The 17,083-nt window shown below is 46.8% G+C and overlaps 1 protein-coding gene and 1 long non-coding RNA gene across 5 annotated transcripts; one reads left to right on the top strand and one right to left on the bottom strand.

Annotated features, from left to right (window-relative positions):
- The first annotated feature begins 987 nt into the window (after window positions 1–987).
- Window positions 988–13,352, top strand: SLC45A1 (solute carrier family 45 member 1). Of its 3 annotated transcripts, none has more exons than XM_053400610.1 (9): window positions 988–1,166; window positions 4,346–4,754; window positions 5,889–5,981; window positions 6,461–6,685; window positions 8,077–8,816; window positions 9,413–9,566; window positions 10,691–10,867; window positions 12,564–12,769; window positions 12,996–13,352. In XM_053400610.1, the coding sequence occupies exons 2-9, from the start codon at window positions 4,358–4,360 to the stop codon at window positions 13,260–13,262; spliced, it is 2,259 nt and encodes a 752-aa protein (XP_053256585.1). In that variant the 5' UTR covers window positions 988–1,166; window positions 4,346–4,357; the 3' UTR covers window positions 13,263–13,352. The 3 variants fall into 3 exon arrangements, with proteins under 3 accessions (XP_053256585.1, XP_053256586.1, XP_053256584.1); XM_053400611.1 differs by having other exon boundaries at window positions 4,421–4,754; XM_053400609.1 differs by having other exon boundaries at window positions 1,024–1,103.
- On the bottom strand, window positions 10,546–16,955 carry LOC128419658 (uncharacterized). 2 transcript variants are annotated; one of them, XR_008331892.1, is made up of 2 exons: window positions 16,703–16,955; window positions 10,546–10,780 (listed from the first exon to the last, which is right to left on the bottom strand). It is a non-coding gene; the product is annotated as an uncharacterized LOC128419658 (long non-coding RNA). The 2 variants fall into 2 exon arrangements; XR_008331891.1 differs by lacking the exon at window positions 16,703–16,955 and adding an exon at window positions 11,769–11,861.
- Window positions 16,956–17,083: the final 128 nt, after the last annotated feature.

Here is a 17,083-nt window from a genome sequence, read left to right on the forward strand (position 1 = left end):
AAAACTGACTTCCAATTAATCTCACTGTATTATATTAATCTTCTTATATCTTATAGTGTGGTGGTTTATTTGATTTTTCGGTTATTTGCTTGTTTGATTGTATGTTTGTTTACTTGCATGTACATCTGTTTTTCATAAATGTATTTTAAATTAATAAAGTTATATTAAAAACAAAGGAGTCTTGTTGTTTTGTCATTTAGTTGTGTCCGACTCTTCATAGCTTCAAGAACATTGTCTAACCATCTCGTCTTCTCTTCTCATGAGGTGGCCCAAGTACTGGAGCCTCAGCTTCAGGATCTGTCCTTCCAGTGAGCACTCAGGGCTGATTTCCCTAAGAATGGATAAGTTTGATCTTCTTGCAGTCCATGGGTCTCTCAAGAGTCTACACAACACAAAACACTGTTGCTGCATGTAGGTTTTATTTTATTTCATTTTTTAATCTTATATTTTGGAAATTTACATCTAGGTTTTTTCCCCCTTTAATTTTTTGGGGGGCCCTCAATAGAATGGGGCCCTAAGCTATAGCTTGTACATAAAAACGGCACTGATTCCGGAATCAACAGAATCCAAACTTTCCTTTTCTTTTTTTTAGAAAAAGGGTTTTGTAGGGATACAATCCAGCGATTGCCTCGGTACCCAGTTCTCAGCAAACACCTTCCGTGCTCTCCAAAGCATACCTGAATCTGGATCCTCCCTCAGCAGAGAATTTTACGTGTGTGTGTGTGTGTGTGTGTGCGCGCGCGCGCGCGCCTCCCCTCCCGTCTTTCAACCAATCCATTTCCTGCCCTCCGCCGTTGGGTACCCGTGCAGCAGGATGCTGAATCGCATCCCTGGCTCCTGCCTCTTTAAGGCACGGGGTGGACGAGGTGGAGAGAAGGCGGATGCGTTTCTGCAGGGCTGGGGGAAAGGCAGGGCAGGAGACACAGTGACATCACCCAGCCTCCTCCCCAGCCAGAAACGCAGGATCCTAGTGCAGGGGGGCGGGAGGAGAGAGAGAGAGAGAGAGAGAGAGAGAGAGAGAGAGAGAGAGAGAGAGAGAGAGGACGGAGAGCGAGTCTGCCGCCGCCAATCCAAGGATCCCGGGGAAAATTGCAGGCATTGTTGTAAATGTTATTTTTAATTCTTATTATTATTGGAAGGATGCTCCACCATCTATCCTAATACAGGTAAATCCATTTCCTACTGAATCATTGCCAGCCTAAGATCTTTGAGACCAGGCCCTCCTTGCTAAAGGAGATGGGGTGGGCTCCGCCTTACCTGCCTGTTTTAGCTCCAAGAGGGATGGAGGGAGGGGGGTGTTTGAATGATGGTGGTTAAGAGAGGGAAATGTGGTGGAATTTTAAGGTGTGCTGTGGACTTTTGCCTTCACAGAGAGATAACGGCCATGACTGAGGGTTTTATCCCCCAGGTTAGAATAATCCACTAGACTGAGCCTTAGCCTATGAGGGTGTCTAGACTACATATTTATACTCAGGGTTCTTTTCATGAATTTTTTTTTTTAAAGTTACTATTCTTTTGGATCCGGAGATAGAAGGAAAAAGGGATTTTCAGGTTTATCCCCCCCCCGTGAAGTTTTTAGTCCTTTTGGTGCCAGATATATCAGTGAAGATGAATCTTCAGTTTTATTTTTGTTAAGTTTCTAGTCCCTTTGGTTGCAGAGGTATAAGGCAAAAAAATAAAAAAGAGAAATATATGGACTGTATTCTAGCTGGTTGTCCAGTAAACCTGCCCCGGTTTTCCAGTCTTCTAATCAATGAGTGAAAAGGCGTTGGGATAACAAATTGATGAATGTTAAGAGTGCAATTATTATTATTATTATTATTATATATGTTACTGTTAAGAATTTATTCCAGGTAATGTTTTGTAAAGAGGAGAGACTGAGCATAATGAAGTAGAGTACGATGATGAGTTTATGAGACTAGGTCTGGGAAGACCCAGGTTCAAATTCCCACTCAGCCACTGGGTGACTTGGGGTCAGTAACTTATCTCTCAGACTGACCTACCTCACAGGGCTGTTGTGAGCATAAAACGGAAGTTGCCTTGAGGTATTTGGAGGAATGGCTTGATAAAAAGGTGTTGTGTATTTTATCATGCTTACCTGATGACAAGCGGTTGTATCTCTGTGAATTAATTCCACTCACACTTTTTGCACACAGCCCCGGAATCATTTGATGAACTTATGCCATAAAACTATGGGGAAAGCATTGCAGAAAGATGAACAAAGTTTAATGATGTGTGGGCGAACTGGTAAAAAAGCCACCACCAATGCACGATCGTTGCTTCATAGGTCACATCTGCACCATACACTTGAGTGTATGAGCCAGTGTGGTGTAGTGGTTAAGAGCGGTAGACTCGTAATCTGGGGAACCGGGTTCGCGTCCCTGCTCCTCCATATGCAGCTGCTGGGTGACCTTGGGCCAGTCACACTTCTTTGAAGTCTCTCAGCCCCACTCACCTCACAGAGTGTTTGTTGTGGGGGAGGAAGGAAAAGGAGATTGTTGGCCTATTTGAGACTCCTTTGGGCAGTGATAAAGTGGGATATCAAATCCAAACTCTTCTTCTTCTTGAGTGCTTGACTTCCCCCAAAGGATCCTGGGGGATCCAGTTTACCACTCCCAACAGTTCCCAGAATTCCTTGGCAGAAGCAATGGGCAGAATTCAACAGCACTCTGCCAGCACAAGCATTTCCCCCTCTTCTTCCCCTGAGTTCTGCTTTGGGAGAGCCTCCTGACCCCACAGAACCGAATTAGGCCAGGGATGTGTGTGTGGGGGGGACACATACAGGCAAAGGAGAGTGGGAGAAAGCTCCATTGCAGTGGAGCAGGGTTTCCCCAACCTGTGTCGCCAGCTCTTTTTGGACTACAATCCCCATCATCCCTAGCTAGCAGCACCTGTGGTCAGGGGTGTGTGGGATGTAACATCACAAAAGCAGCCAAATACAACATTTCCTGTTTTCCCAGAGTGGACACACAGGGGAATGTTGCTCCAGCCAGGAGGACTTCCTGTCACACCTGGTCTGGAGCATAATCTCCCCATGTGTGTGTGACCAGGTAGATGGGTGTGACCCTGGCAGACCCCATAAATGGGCTGGTCATGCAACCATCTTCCCTTTTTCGCCCTTCTCTCTTGATATGCTCTTTTGCTGTGTGCTGGCTCTCAGACAGCAGCACACGGGCTCATCCCTCACAAGAGGATGAAACCACACCTTTCTCTGTAACTGTAACTCAAAGCTAAAGCCTGCCTTCAGGATCATACTGTGAATTGAATGTAAGTAAACTTTATCATTACAGTGGTACCTCGGGTTAAGAACTTAATTCATTCTGGAGGTCCGTTCTTAAACTGAAACTGTTCTTAGCCTGAGGTACCACTTTAGCTAATGGGGCCTCCCGCTGCCACCACACAATTTTTGTTCTCATCCTGAAGCAAAGTTTTTAACCTGAGGTACTATTTCTGGGTTAGCGGAGTCTGTAACCTAAAGCGTCTGTAACCCGAGGTACCATTGTACTTTATAAAAGAAGACTGTTGTGCCATTTTTTTTTAAGAGGGAACAGAGGGAATTTACCAGGAACAATCCAATCTGGACAAGCCAGACTGGATTGCTTAACTCAAAAGCTTCTAATGGATCTATCAATTAGCTTCCTGCTATGTACAAGGGAATGTGCCCTGCTACTGTCTCACTAGTGTGAGTGAGGAAGAATAATACAGTGGTACCTCAGGTTACATACGCTTCAGGTTACAGAATCTGCTAACCCAGAAATATTACCTCGGGTTAAGAACTTCAGGATAAGAACAGAAATCGTGCAGCGGCAGCACAGTGGCAGCAGGAGGCCCCATTACCTAAAGTGGTGCTTCAGGTTAAGCACAGTTTCAGGTTAAGAACAGACCTCCAGAACGAATTAAGTTCTTAACCCGAGGTACCACTGTACTAATCAATATATCCTCTCCTAACCTCAACATTCCCACAGGATTATGGGAACTGTAGTCCAAAACCAGCTGGAGACCCAAGTTTGAGTAACTTTGCACTAGAGGAACTCACTGTGCTGGCTCAAAGCTAGCACAGCTGTTTTGTTGAATGTGACCCAACATGCTTTAAAAGTATGGTTTGGATGTGACTGATGCCACGTTGCAGAATACCCCCGCCCAAAACAAAACAAAAAAACCCCAAACCCCACCTGTAGAGTTGGGATGGATGTCCACTTGTCATCTAGTCCAACCCCTTGCTCTGCAGGAAGGCAGATCTGTGCAGCTGAAACTACCACTCCGTACTGCAAGCCTGTCTGATTTAGGGCAGCTGATAAACATTGCAAATAATACGTAAAGATAAAACACCGGTTTTTCTTCGCAGGCAAAATCCACGATGATTCCTCCCACCACGGCAAGCCCTTCCAGCGACGCCCTCTTCCCCACGTTGTCATCTCAGGAACTGTGGAGGTCCCAGGTGGCAGGGTATGCCGGATCCGTCACCCGCCACATCAGCCACCGGGCCAACAACTTCAAGCGGCACCCAAAGAGGAGGAAACACATCCGGCCTTCGCCTCCCCCGCCACCCAACACCCCTTGCCCCATCGACCAGGTCCACTTTGGCGAGATCCACCCACAGAGGTCCTTCTGGGAACTGTTGTTCAATGGGTGCATTCTCTTTGGGATCGAGTTCAGCTATGCCATGGAGACAGCCTATGTGACGCCTGTCTTGCTCCAGATGGGCTTGCCGGATCAGCTGTATGGAATGGTCTGGTTCATCAGCCCAATATTGGGTGAGTGCTGGGGCCCCGATCCTCAGGAAGTGAGCTTAACTGCTCTGGAAACTGGTGGGACTTGGCAAAGCGTACTGTGGCTGGGTTGTGTCCAACGCTAGTCCTACTTAGTCAACTGTCCATTGAGGTCAATGGGGGCAACTAGCTCAGTGTCATTCATTCTAATGGGTCTGCTCTGAGTAGGGCTTGGTTGCATGGACTTGCAATGTTCCTAAGGGCAATCCCCTCCTGCTGGTCCCCAGTCACAGGCTGAACTGGTATAGCCCAACACAGATTGTCATTTATCTGAGACCTCTGTCTTGCTCTCCCTGGTCAGAAAGTGCTGGATGACACTCTTCTTTCCAACTCTTTTTTTTTTTTTGGGCAATATAATTTTTTATTGAAATTTTCAAACATTTTCACAATAAACTCCATATCCAATAATTACATTGTTTCATAAATCCCCACCTCCCCAGTGTTTCCACTGAAACATTTTCTACTGTATTATATCTTTATCTATTACTAAAAGTTTCTCCATTTACTGTTATCTTAGCATTTTCCTTCTGTTGCTCTTATCTCGAATCCTGCTGATGATTTCATTTGACTATGGTGGTTTATTTTTTAGTTTATTTTTAAAAAATCGTTCCCAAAAGGCCTCCATTCTTCTGTGAAAAGTTCATCATTTTTATCTTTAAATTTTGCTGTCAGCTTTTCCATTTCTGCATCTGAAGGCAGCCCTGTTTAGGAAAGTTTTTAATATTTGATGAATTATTGTATTTTAATCTTTTGTTGGAAGCCACCCAGAGTGGCTGGGGAAACCCAGCCAGATGGGCGGAATATAAATAATAATAAATAATAGTAAATAATAATAATAAAATATTATTTTAGAAGCCATTCCTTCTTTGTCGGAACCTTTTCTTCTTTTCATCTCTGTGTGTATAATATTCTAGCTGCTGTTTTCATGTACATAAATAGTTTAGTCATCTTCTTTCGAACTTCTGTCCCTATTATTCCTGCAAGGAAAGCTTCCGGTCTTTTGGGAATAACCCATTTAAACATTTTCTTCATTTCATTATATATCATTTCCCAAAAGCCCTTTTTTACATGTCCACCACATATGGGGGAATGACCCATCTCCCTTCTTCTCTCTTCCAGGTTTCCTGCTGCAGCCCCTTCTGGGCGCCTGGAGTGACAGGTGCACCTCACCTTTTGGACGGAGGAGACCCTTCATCCTGGTCCTGGCAATTGGTAAATAGAGTCATACCTCGGGTTTCAGCCGCTTCAGGTTGCGTTTCTTTGGGTTACGGACCGCCAAACCCCGGAAGTAACCCGTTCCAGGTTTCGGCGGTTGCACATATGCAGAAGAGCTAAATCACGCTTTGCTCATGCACAGAAGCACCGAATCGCAACCTGCATGTGCGCAGACGTGGGTTGCGAACACTGTGGGTTGTGAATGTGCATCCCGCACGGATCACGTTCGCGACCCGAGCATCCACTGTAGATGCTTTGTTTGACCCAACTCCCCCCACCGTTCTTCATAAGGCTTGGTTTCCAGACCCAAGGCAACATTTACAATGTTCTTCCATCTGCCACTGGCCATGTGACCCCTGGAAAGTTGCCCAGAAGGGAACGCAACCAATCTGTGGCTCATGAAAAAGTACCAACTTGAGCCTGAGCCTTCTTTGCTGTTTTCTGACTGCCTTGATTTGGTTCCTCCTCCTCCTCAGGGGCGTTGTTGGGCCTTTCACTGATGCTGAACGGCAGGGATATGGGCACAGCCTTGACCGACACTGTGAGTGACCACAAGTGGGGAATTGCGTTCACCATCTGCGGAGTCATTCTGATGGACTTCTGTGCCGACTCTGCGGACAACCCCAGCCACGCCTACATGATGGACGTGTGCAGCCCGTCGGATCAGGACCGAGGACTCAACATGCACGCACTGCTAGCTGGTGAGGTTTTCGGCATATCGGCAATGGCAGTGCTGGGCATTTGCTTATTTTCAGCATTTAGACCTGGTCCTCTAGCTGAAAAGACGCCCAGAGTGGCTGCTGAGACAGTTCGCCCCTCGGGTTCACAAACTGAAATGTCGCAGCATGCAAAGAAAAAGGGGACGGGAGGGAGGAGGAAAAAGCAAACTGGAGGACAAGCTCTTAAACGTAGTTGGTGATTTTAGAGTTTCCTGATGACATAACACTTATTATTTTGCTGTAAAGTGTGAGCCAGTATAGCATATGGGAGATCTGGGTTCAAATCCACACTTTGCTTGGTACCCTTGGGTCTGCTGTTATCTCTGAGCTCAGCCTACTTCACAGGGTGGCTGGGTGTGTGCAGAACCATGTATGCTGCCTTGAGCTTAACTAAATTGAAGTCATTTAAATAATCCTTATAGCCAGTGCTTTTTTTCTAAAGAAATATTTAGGGGTGCTCTCATTTTCCTACTCATATTGAAATACTGCTCCACAATGAGGCCAGACTTAGATTCTCAAAATGTTTAGGGGTATGCATACCCCCAGAAAGAAAGCACTGCTTACAGCAACACTGAAAGATAGGTCTGCATAATTATGCATTATCAGATGGGCAGATAAAGCTAAGAGGGAGAAAATGTGGGTCTAAGGACATCTAGGCATATTCATGGCAGAGGTGAGACTTGAGCTGGGCAATTTTATGATTCATCGTAGCTCAGCCTCTTAAGTCTCTGGGCATTTATGTATTACAGTGGTACCTCTGGTTACGTACTAAATTCGTTCTGGAGGTCCGTTCTTAACCTGAAACTGTTCTTAACCTGAGGTAGCACTTTAGCTAATGGGGCCTCCCGCTGCCGCCGGTGCACGATTTCTGTTCTCATCCTGAAGCAACCCGAGGTACTATTTCTGGGTTAGCAGAGTCTGTAACCTGAAGCGTCTGTAACCGGAAGTGTCTGTAACCCAAGGTACCACTGTACATTTATACCCCACCTCTCCTCCAAGAATCTAAAGGTTGTGTCCATGGTTCTCCCCCATCCATATTATCCTGACAACAACTCTGTGAAGGGGTTAGGCTAAGAAACTGCATGGCCCAGTCTCCCGGTCCTAGTCCGACACACTAACCACTAAACCACGCTGCCTCTCCGCATGCATCTCCAGATAGGGCTGTGAGAGAATTCTAGACTCATGGAATCATTGCACTGGAAGTGACCCAACAGGTCATCCAGTCCACCCCCTGTTTGAAAGCCTGGAGAGCTGCTGCCTGACAGTGTAGGCAATACTGAGCTAAATGGACCAATGGCCTGAACTGTTATAAGGCAGCTTCGTAAGTGCCTGTGAGAGGCGATTTCAACTTTGTTCCTCTCCCCTCTTGGCAGGTCTCGGAGGTGGCTTTGGCTACGTTGTGGGAGGAATCAACTGGGACCACACTGGCTTCGGCAGGGCGGTAGGGGGCCAGCTCCGGGTCATTTACATTTTTACCTCAATCACGCTGACGCTAGCGACTGCCTTGACTTTGGTCAGTATTCCCGAAAGGCCCTTGCAGTCTTTCAGCAAGTTGAAGAAGGTGATGAAGAGCCCCAACTTCCCTCTTCCTCCTTCGCCGCCCCTTCTCTTCGAGGACTGCGGGAACGAAAACCTCGCGGCCCAGAACCCCGTCCGTTTGTATGCCAGTTTCACGAGCCCCATTTCCCCACTCAGCCCCCTCACGCCCAAGTACGGCAGCCTCATCAGCCGGGACAACTCCTTGACGGGGCTGAGCGAGTTCGCCTCATCTTTCGGGACCTCGAATATTGACAGCGTGCTCATCGACTGCTTCACGGCAGGGCACGATGGCTACTTGAGCATCCCGGCTAGCTTGCCCCGGCAGGGCATAAGCGTCAGCCTCCCTAGGGCCCCCGAGGGATTCCACTGCCACGAAAGTGCCGCCTTGGAAGCAGGAGAGAATGTCGGGGTGCTTGGGCCAGAGGGAGACAGCCTGAGGGTGGGTTCCCTGGACGCGATAAAACCACGGTCGTCCGGAATCCTGAAAAGACCGCAGACTTTAGCCATCCCGGATATTATCACAGGGAATCTCCCCGAGAGCAGTAGGAGAAGGAACGTAACCTTCAGCCAACAGGTGAGTGGTGAAAATGGTTATTTAGTAGTCAAGTTCAGCAAAAGGCCCCTGCAACTTGTTAGAAGCTTCCTTCTTGCTGATTCTGTCTATAATGGTTTCCAGATTGGTTCAGCTGTTTAATCAACCTCCTCTCTTATCCTTAATAGGTTAAATCCTGCTCCATAGGGTGGAGCTTTGGCCGCTGATTCCCTCCCATTATTCCTGTTCTCTTGCAATGAAATGTTTTGTCCTTGTGGGGAACAGGGACTTACTTAATTATGGGGTAATAAAGGGGCAATTCATCAGTTTACGCTGGGCTGAACTGCACAGAAAGCCATTGAAAGCCAAAAGGCGGGTGGAGGAAGTTTCTAATTAAGGGTACAGTATCCCTGAAAAGCTCAACAGCACTTTCCACACAGACATGCTGGGGGCGCACAAGTGCATTTTACTGGGGAAACATCACTGTAAATCAAGTCTGGGAAAAAAGATGAGCAGAGGAGGAGGAATATCTTACTCCGGAGCTATGCCAGAGACTTTTTGCTCTTCCTGCTCAGCTCCCATTCCATGTTATTTGTACGTTTTTGAATGCCGATCAGGGCATCCTCTTTGCGGTGCAGGTAGCAAACATTTTGCTGAACGGGGTCAAGTACGAGAGCGAATTGAACGGATCAAGCGAACTGTCTGAGCAGCCACTTTCAATGAAGCTTCTTTGCTCAACCATCTGCCAGATGCCCAAACCCTTGCGGAACCTCTGCATCAATCACTTCCTAGGTAAACCTGTGAGTTGCTCCTGCTTTGGCTATATTTGCACATTTGTGGTCCCAAGACTTCACAATGCCTCCAAAGCAGTGGTTTTGCAGGACCACTTGCTGGTCTTCAACGTTTGCCCAAGATGAGGCCCCGATTTTGACTGACTGCTGCCAAACAGAGCTACTGGATAAAATGTGTCCGTCTGTATGTGTTTTTAAACCCGTAGTGGACAAAATCCATTTTCTGGGCACCTGAAACTGTCAGCACAGGGATGGGAGGCTCTGTCCATTTTGATTCTCTCAGTTCCTTATTTTTTTCCAATCTTAAATTAAGTTCTCCAATTTTTGCAGCTATTTGCATTTAAATAATGATTTTAAAAAATGTACACAACTTTAAATGCATACTATCCCATAATATGTGCATGTCTGTAAATATTGTTGTGAGAACTGCAATGCACAATGTGGATAAGTACGAATTTTGAAGGATAGTTGTGTTTTGGCTCGCATATTATTTAAGAAAGTGATAATTTGGCAGATCCATCTTCAAATGTGTACTGAGCTGAGTTTCCCCTTTTGTTGATTTTTATTTGCATCCCATTCAAATTATTATTTGCCACTTTCACAGTTATTTTTTGGACACGTGACACTGGCTGTTTTAGTTTAAGCATGCTGTCTTGGTTGTTCTGGAAAAGCCATTTCCCGGATAGCATGGAAGAGAGACGAACACACGAAAGAGCTGAGGGTTAAAAGAATCTACAGCCTTTATGGCCTTACAATTTCGAACTAGTGGGGAGAACCTTAGGGATGCAACCTGGTACCTAATTCATGGTAGAAGCTATATTATCAATTAGCAAATGTCAACAACAGTGCCGACATTGTGGAATGGGTGAGACTGCAAGTTAAATGGTAGTGGTGCCATCAGAAAAACTTCAGGGCAGCTGTTAAGAGCCCCATGCAAGCAGGGGCTGGCTTTCTGCAAGGGTTAATCAATTTTTTTAAAAAAAAATTTATACAAATCACTGCTTCTCTATATAGCCCCGGGGTTGCCACATCCTTGGAAGCAGGCTGCCTTGCATAACCGCTGCTTGATTTTCTCGCCTTCCAAACCGTGCTGCCTCCCTCACTGTCTTCCGATTCCTCCCCCAGGCTGGCTCTCCTTCGAAGGGATGCTCTTGTTCTATACCGACTTCATGGGGGAGGTGGTCTTCCAAGGGGACCCCAAAGCCCCTCACGATTCTGCAGAGTATCAGAAGTACAACGCTGGAGTCACCATGGGCTGCTGGGGCATGTGTATCTATGCGTTCAGCGCCGCCTTCTATTCAGGTACAAGACCTCTCCGGCCTTCGCCATGGAGCGCTTTGTTTTGCAGGGCACATGCTGTCTGGTTTTGGGCATCGTCATATATGTGAATGTATAAACACACGGGGCTGATGCTCCTACTCAGTTTGCCCTTCCCACCCACCCCTGAACCCCCCTGCCCACAGCCCCCTCCCCTTAAGGTAAAGGTAAAGGGACCCCTGACCATTAGGTCCAGTCGTGGCCAACTCTGGGGTTGAGGCGCTCATCTCGCTTTATTGGCTGAGGGAGCCGGTGTACAGCTTCCGGATCGTGTGGCTAGCATGACTGAGCCGTTTCTCGCAAACCAGAGCAGTGCACAGAAACGCCGTTTACCTTCCCGCCGGAGCGGTACCTATTTATCTACTTGCACTGCGTGCTTTCAAACTGCTAGGTTGGCAGGAGCAGGGACCGAGCAAGCGGAGCTCACCCCGTCGCAGGGATTCAAACCGCCGACCTTCTGATCGGCAAGTCCTAGGCTCTGTGGTTTAACCCACAGCGCCACCCGCGTCCCTCCCCCTCCCCTTACTCCTCGCCAAAGACACTGCGCTGAGCTTAGAATGAAAGATGGCCCCAAGCGTGCCTTCCTGGGGAGAGTATTCTGCAAGCATCCCCCTTTCTTCTTGCCAAACCTTTGCAGCTTGCCCATGCTACCTTGCCACCCACTCTATCTCTCTCTCTGCCCTGCTGCTGCTGCTGCAAGCCCAGCTTTGCCACTCTCCACTTCTGTCAATAGGCAGGGAGTTCCAAAGGCTGGGTGCTGCCACACCAAAACAACGATTTCTTACACCCGATGGCAGGGCTGGGGGAGCTGTGGCCCCCCAGATGTTGCTGGGCTCCAGTTCCCATCACCCCATGTTTGAAAGCAACATCTGGATTCCCCACTCACTGTTATGGCAGGCTGCAGTCCAACACACATGTAAACAGCAGCAGTTTTGAATCATAGGGTTGTAGAGTTGGAAGGGACCCAGAGGGTCATGTAGGCCAACCCCCTGCAATGGAGGAATCTCAATCATATACGAGATGGCCATCCAACCTCTATCTTAAGAGCACGGTAGAGAAAGTGCCAAAACAGATGATGATGATGAAGAAGAAGAGTTTGGATTTGATATCCCGCTTTATCACTACCCGAAGGAGTCTCAAAGCGGTTAACATTCTCCTTTCCCTTCCTCCCCCACAACAAACACTCTGTGAGGTGAGTGGGGCTGAGAGACTTCAAAGAAGTGTGACTGGCCCAAGGTCACCCAGCAGCTGCATGTGGAGGAGTGGAGACGCGAACCCGGTTCACCGGATTACGAGTCTATCGCTCTTAACCACTACACCACACTGGCTCTCATGAATGTTTAAAGGAGAGGTGATGCCCATCATTACTGAACGTTAGTATTACTGGCTGAGGGTGAAGGAAGTTGGAGCCTCACAACTTCTAGAGGGTCTCCCATCTCCCCCCGCCCCCCCCCCGTGTTGAAGTTATATAATAATAATAATAACAACAACAACAACAATAATAATAATAACAATAATTTATTATTTATAACCCACCCATCTGCCTGGGTTTCCCCAGCCACTCTGGGCAGCTTCCAACAGAACACTAAAATACAATCACCTGAGTTGCCCCTCAGGCCACAGCAAAACGCACCGGATCTGCTTGAGAGAATAGTCAATGTCCTTCCTTTTCATTCCACAGCCTCCCTGGAAAAACTGGAGGAATATTTCAGCATCCGCACGCTGTATTTTATAGCCTACCTCGCCTTTGGGCTTGGCACAGGACTGGCGACGCTGTCGCGGAACGTCTACGTTATTTTATCGCTGTGCGTAACTTACGGCATTTTGTTTTCGACACTCTGCACGCTTCCGTACTCGCTGCTGTGTGACTACTACCAGAGTAAAAAGGTGAGCCTTGGGTTTGGCGGCCCCCAATGTATCACTTGGGGGGGCGGTTTCCATCTCACGGGTATCAAAAATATACTTGGCACTGTGGGTCGAGGGACGTAGAGGAAGGAAGGGGAACCTGCGGCCCTCCAAAATGGCTGTCCTCCCTGCCTTCCGTCCCACCACTCCCAAGGGGTGCCAGAAACCGTTTTTCCAATCAGGCTTTTCCCCCCTGTCCCTTGAACAGTTCGCGGGATCGAATGAAGATGGCACCAAAAGAGGCATGGGGGTGGACATTTCCCTCCTGAGCTGCCAGTATTTCCTGGCGCAGATCCTCGTCTCCATAGTGATGGGGCCTTTGACAGCTGCCGTGGGCAGCGCCAATGGGGTGATGTACTTTTCCAGCGTGGTCTCCTTTGTCGGCTGCCTATATTCGTCCCTCTGCGTCGTCTACGAGATCTCGCCAGGAGAGGAAATGGCCGAGGAGCAACAGCCGCTGATTCTGAGCGTGTGAAGCTGGCACGGGGAGGAGGATCCCGCACTGCGGTGCTGTGCGAGAGACAGTGGCTGGGGGGGGGGACCACGGAGCTGTGCCCTTAATAAATAAAAACCACACACAAACCACACATGACTCCTTTTGATGTCTTTAAGTGAAAGAAATGCCATCCTGCTCATGTCTATTTAGAAGCAAGTGGGGCTCATTCCCATGTAAATAGGTCTAGGGTTGAAGACCAAGGATGCTCCCAGGTTGCCAATGCTCTGTGAGAGGGAATCAAGCATGGACCAGAACTTTAGGTTTGGGCTATCAGAGAGGGTTCAAGTACTCGACAAATCCACTGAAGTAAAGGGAGCCTTTTTGTAGGTTGGAAAGTGTGGCAGGATAATCCATTGGAAAGTGTGGGGTGAAGAAATTATTAACGAAAAGGGAGCAGCTCCCTCCAGGCATCTTTCTTATTCTGTATTCAATTGTAGAGTCGGAAGGGACTCCGAGGGTCATCCAGTCCAACCCCCGGCAACGCACGAATCCTGCCCACAGCCATCCCTGAGTGGGCTTGAACTACCAACCTTCTGCTTAACAGCCAGGCACACTGACCCATTGCGTTACATGAGATTTGTGCTCATGATTATACCTGAGCAAACCAGCTTTCAATACTGTTTGCACGTGCAAACGTTTTAGGATGGGCATACTGCTTCATTTCCAATCTGGGCATTTCCTTTCGCTTCCTACTGAAATCCTGGGACTCTTCATCTCACAAATATCCCAGGCTGTCCTGATTTTGTTGCACCACGGCTCCAGGCGGCAATAATGCGGCAACACCAGGCGCATTCAGACATGGGCTGTGTTGTCTTGGTTTTCACAGTTGTAATGCTGGCGCCTCTGTCCTGTGTTCCAATGTTCCTTTCCCACTGCAGGGACCTGTTGTGTTATGGAAATGTGGCTTTTTGATCAACATACCAGCTTGTCACCAGCTAAAATTCATTCACAACAGTGGGTGCGGTTGGACACAACGACGAATGTCGTTGGACAAAGTTGCCCCTACCTCCACCTTTTCCGCATATGCATGGTTCTGTTCTCACATGCGAACAGGGATAACTGAATGAAGGCAGGGCCGGATTTAGGTTTGATGAGACCCTAAGCTACTGAAGGTAATGGGGCCCTTTATATGTCCAGCTGTCCTTTGTCAACAACAAATTGTTACTGTTTTTTTGTGTTGAATATATGCTATATGATAATTTATGGAGCTAATAGGTCTCTAAAGCCATTTGCACATGTTGCCATGCAAACAGTCCATGCAGAATGTAAGCACCCTATATGTAGAAATGAGCAAACCAGTGATATTTTAGGGAGCAGGCTAGCAGGAGGGGCCCATTACTTACATCGTAGGTGTTGTGACGTGGGGTTTGTGATTTCAGCTCTCTTGACATAATATGCTGGAGACAGTTCTGTAGTAACACTTCTTTATTAAAGCAAACAAGACTGAGAACTGAGGAGGGGAGAGCTACATTTATAGGGACAGGGAACTAGCTAGAAAGGATACATTTTGGAGGGAACAATATCAGGCAATCACAGTCCTGCCTTTTGGAGGAAACCAATAAGACAGAGGATCCAAATACAGCAGCTTAAATGAACCAATAGTAGCTGTACCCTCTGGAACCAAAAGGCAGTTACTTTACCCTAATGCAAATACAGACAATAATAATACAGATATAAAATCCTTTGACTCAATACACAACAGTAGGAGCCTATACAACACAAAACACTGTTGCTGTATGTAGGTTTTATTTTATTTCTTTTTTATCTTATATTTTGGAAATGTACATCCAGGTTTTTTTCTTTACATTTTTAGGGACCCCGAAGAGAGTGGGGCCCTAAGCTATAGCTTGTTTAGCTTATACATAAATCCGGCACTGAATGCAAGTATACCGTATACCTCTTCAGATTTTGCCACTTTACTCCTGCAGGTTAGTAGGCTGGTTTGTTTGTTTGAAAAATGTAACCCGCCATTTCAAACAAGCAGGCCAGGGGTAAGGAACCTTCCTTCCCAAGAGCCATATGCCTCTGGAAATGATTTGTTGGAGCATCACAGCAGTGCTCAAAGCGGTTTACAGAAATCCACAGGGGAGCTAAATAACTTTAAAAAGCATTAGCCATGGGGGGGGGGGGAGCTCAGCATCGAATCCAATAAATGCCACATCAATATCAATATTAATATTAAAAAAGCAATAAACACATAACAGCTTCCTCTAGTGAACTCTGTTGGTGAATGAAATGGTCCACTCAGAAGCAAGGAGGCTGTCAGCATACTCAAGGGAGTCCTGAAGCTCCAGCAAAAAATCTTTAGGGGAAAAGCACTATTGCGGCACAGGGCAGGGAAGAGCACAACGAGGACTAGGGTGTGCTGTAGGACCTGGGATGATGAGTGCTTCTCGGGAAAGAAAAAGCTGGGAAGTTGTGGTTGTCATGGAATATCTTGGAGAAGGAATGGCTGACTGGCTGGCACACTCCACACTGCAACATTTTGTTGTGGGTTGTCACTTGTAATAAGGGTAACAATAAATGCCTAGCACATTATTCTAAACATTTCACATGCATGCAGTCTTTACAGCAGCCCTGGAAGGTAGGAATGTGTACTATTGTCTCCATACGTCAGATGGGATTCATGTTACAAGAAAGGAGATTCCGACTAAATATTAGGAGGAATTTTCTGACGGCAAGAAGTCTTTGATAGCAAGAAGGACTCCCTTGGAACGTGGCAGGCAGATACAATTAAATAACCACACACTTTAAAAATAAAATTATCAATATGCACTTGCATAATTAAGAATAAATATATATAAGCAGTAGTTACAGGTAGGTAGCCGTGTTGGTCTGCCGTAGTTGAAACAAAATTAAAAAATTACACATGATAAAGCTATTTTTAGCCATCTCACCCTTTGCTTTTTCCTGTTAAACCAATTGCAGTCGTTAACAGTCCGTCAACAGGTTTACCACACCTATCAGCCAATCACCCATTCCCACTACCCTTCTGAGTGATACCCCTCCCCACCCTCCCACTATATATAAAGGTCTGGTGACTTCTGTTTCAGTGTATCTGAAGAAACGTGCATGCACATGAAAGTTCATACCAGTAACAAACTTAGTTGCTCTCTAAGGTGCTTCTGGAAGGAATTTTTTTTAGGTATAAGCAGCATGTAAATATCTGTTGAAAGGAGATTAATACATAGCTCAGTTGGTAGAATATGGACTCTTAAATCTCTGGGTTGTCAGTTCGATTCCTGCATTGCAGGGAGCTGGACTAGATGACCCTAGTGGTCTCTTCCAGCTCTACAATTCTATGATTCTATATTATTATTATTATTATTATTATTATTATTATTATTATTATTATTTTATTTTATTTTAAAGGATAGCTGAGCCTGCAATGCTACACAGTGTATATTACACATACTTACCTGTGAGTAAGCTCCGCTGGTCTCAGTGATGCTTACCTCTGAGTAGGCACTGTGTGGGCATCTCCTTAGCTCAGCGATAGCCTAGTGAGCTCCAGATGTTCTTGCCTACAATCCCCATAATTCACACTGTTAACTAATTGGGGTTGGAGTCCAACGCTAACCGGTCTAAACGCAGAACCAATCAACAGCTGGCATCCTCATTTCCCCGCCCCAACTTTTCTTGTCGGTCAATAAAATTCCTCCCGTGCGATGTGATCCGCGCCCATTGATTGGCTTGAGTTCGTAGAGCGCCGCGTGAATGGGGAATCTGGAAGTGGGCGTGGCTCCCTGCTCAGCTGAGTGTTCTAAGGACGGAGTTAATCGTGCTCAGCGATCAGATCA

Source organism: Podarcis raffonei, chromosome 8 (genome assembly GCF_027172205.1).
Source record: "Podarcis raffonei isolate rPodRaf1 chromosome 8, rPodRaf1.pri, whole genome shotgun sequence".
In the NCBI taxonomy this organism is placed as follows: Eukaryota; Metazoa; Chordata; class Lepidosauria; order Squamata; family Lacertidae; genus Podarcis; species Podarcis raffonei.

Excerpts from the sequence above, each read along its gene's own strand:
- SLC45A1 (XM_053400610.1), top strand. The coding sequence starts at position 4,358 with ATGATTCCTCCCACCACGGCAAGCCCTTCCAGCGACGCCCTCTTCCCC. Across the intron at positions 4,755-5,888 it reads GTTCATCAGCCCAATATTGG|GTTTCCTGCTGCAGCCCCTT; the intron begins GTGAGTGCTGGG and ends TCTCTCTTCCAG. Across the intron at positions 5,982-6,460 it reads CATCCTGGTCCTGGCAATTG|GGGCGTTGTTGGGCCTTTCA; the intron begins GTAAATAGAGTC and ends CCTCCTCCTCAG.